The sequence below is a fragment of the Haemaphysalis longicornis genome, unplaced genomic scaffold (assembly GCF_048455015.1).
Source record: "Haemaphysalis longicornis isolate Haplotype H1 unplaced genomic scaffold, Haemaphysalis longicornis Haplotype H1 scaffold_6, whole genome shotgun sequence".
NCBI lineage: Eukaryota > Metazoa > Arthropoda > Arachnida > Ixodida > Ixodidae > Haemaphysalis > Haemaphysalis longicornis.
Genome location: NW_027526407.1, coordinates 122,473,757 through 122,475,950, shown reverse-complemented (window position 1 = coordinate 122,475,950; position 2,194 = coordinate 122,473,757). Strand labels below are relative to the sequence as shown.

At 61.6% G+C, this 2,194-nt stretch overlaps 1 protein-coding gene across 1 annotated transcript; it reads left to right on the top strand.

Annotated features, from left to right (window-relative positions):
* The first annotated feature begins 1,050 nt into the window (after positions 1-1,050).
* Positions 1,051-1,837, top strand: LOC144143235 (uncharacterized). The gene has a single exon (XM_077675018.1). The coding sequence runs from the start codon at positions 1,118-1,120 to the stop codon at positions 1,835-1,837; it is 720 nt and encodes a 239-aa protein (XP_077531144.1). The 5' UTR covers positions 1,051-1,117.
* Positions 1,838-2,194: the final 357 nt, after the last annotated feature.

The following is a 2,194-nucleotide window of genomic DNA, read 5'->3' as shown; positions in this document are numbered from 1 at the left end:
AGAACCGGTCCTCGGCAAGAGCCGAGGTCGGAGGTTGCGAGCGAGGGCCTGCTCTCTTTCGACTCATCGACCTCTGGGAGGAAGGACCTCCCTGCCCCGACCTCGGAGACCACCCGCCCCCGCGACCTTCACTGGGTAAGCCAAACCCTTTGTCTTCCCTTGCGAGTACGCTGCAGTAGGACAGGACTATCCTCCCTGCTGTGGCTGCTGGTCTGTTTGCACGCGCAACGATATTAGCTATAATAAACCTGTTGATTGTTTGTTGCGAGTCCGTGGTGTCCTTTTTCGCCCGAACCCTGAGCCACGCGCGACTTTGCGCACGGCGGGTTGGGAGTCGCGTGAGAGCCGCCAAGTTATACGGCGGGACGATTGCGTAAACGCTAGCAGGTGAAGTTCGCTTCACAGGTTAGCCTTACGTAGGCGACCCCACATCTTGGCGCCCGAACGTGGGGCGAAATCGGAAATCCGGACTTTGACTTTTGCCGGGGAACGACTGTCGGGACCCGAACAAAGGATGGCAGACGGCGAGTCGTGTGAGGCTCTACGCGTCTTGTCAGAACTAGCAGCAGAGCGTCGGGAGTTTATGGCCGGGGTCGCAAATTTGCGAGATTCAGCTGCTGACGCCGGCGGTTTGCATCCTCCCGTTTCCGTTCCGAGTCAGGGTATGCCCGCCGCCAACGCGACGGCGGAGAACGGGCCCGACGCGGGGAGCGCTGACCGCAGCGCTATACCAGAATTAGCGGTATCCACGGGGTCACCGCTGCCCCCGAACGGACCAGCGACAGCTGCACCTCCGGTTTCGGCTAACGCTAGTCGGCCGACGAGCGAGGCGCTTTTGCAGGATGCGATGCGCCTCATTCAGAGCATGGCGGTCGTGATGCAGACAACACTGCAGGCACCCCCCGCGCGAGCGGAGAGACCGCGCGTGAAGGTAGACGTTCCTACCTACACAGGCTACCACGATCGCGTCAGCGCGAACGAGTATCTCGACCGCCTGCAGCAGTATCAGCAGGCGATGGGACTAGGGGACGCCGAAATACTCGAGCGCATTGTTCCCGTGTCGCTGACGGACAAAGCGGCGCGGTGGTTCCGGTTGGTGGGAGAGCGCTCGCGCTCTATGGAGGATTTCCGCGCGAAATTCCGCGACGAATTCCTCCCCGCTAACTATGAGTACCGCCTGCGGCGAGAGTTGGAGCAACGCACCCAGCATCCGGACGAATCGCTGCTGGAGTACGTAAGGGCCATGGACGAACTTTATCGTCTCGCGGAACCACTCGCCACGAACGCGGAGAAGGTAGAGCGCGTCACGCGACAAGCTCACCCGACTTTCGCGGCTTACCTGAGAGGCGGCGGTTTCAGAAATTTGGATGAACTTGCCTCCGAAGCTAAGCGTATTCAGGGGGACATCCTCGCTGCGCGAGCTTATCGGCCACCACCGCCCGCGGCTCACTCACTCGAGCCTCGTTGCGCGTGGACAGGCGCGCCTCCGGCGCGGTCGAACAGGACAGACGGGTCGGTGGCGGTCGCGGATGAACAATTTCGAGACAACTGGGAATTGTCAGATCGCGCCCTAGACCCCTACTCGTACGCGTTACGGTCAGCACATGCTACCGCGGAGCGCAACCAGCCGCGCCGAGGGCAGCACGCGGATCCGAGGCCGAGCGCGCAACCTCCGCTCGTCCCCGAGCGCGATGCTCCGCGTGATCGGGGCAACCAGCGGCAAGGCCGTAGCAACCGCTGCTACCGCTGCGATGAGCCTGGTCATTTTGTCCGCGACTGTAGGCACCCGCCGCCCCGAGACCACGGGCGTTCGGGAAACGGAAGGGGCCGCCGGTAGATCACATTGGGCAGCCGGCGGTCGTCACGAGTATGAATGCTTCACTCGCGCCGTTGGCTTGTCGTGTTGGAAGTTCCGCCGACGGGCCGGCGCCGTACATAGAGTTAACCATAGCTCGCAAGAAGTTCGCCGCTTTGTTAGACACTGGGGCAAGTGCTTCTTTGTTCGGTGACGAAGTGTTAGCGCATCTCCAAGAGAACAAAGTTCATCTCCGAGCGTGCGGCACAACATTTCGGCTTGCGAGCGGCACAGCACAATCGAGCGGTGCCGCGAGGCTTGTTGTTCGGTGGGAGAGACGTGTAAGGCGACAACGCCTAGTTCATCTTCCCGGCCTGACGGTGCCCATTATTTTGGGTC

Bases quoted from the DNA above. Each gene is read 5' to 3' on its own strand.
- LOC144143235 (XM_077675018.1), top strand. From the start codon at position 1,118: ATGGAGGATTTCCGCGCGAAATTCCGCGACGAATTCCTCCCCGCTAAC.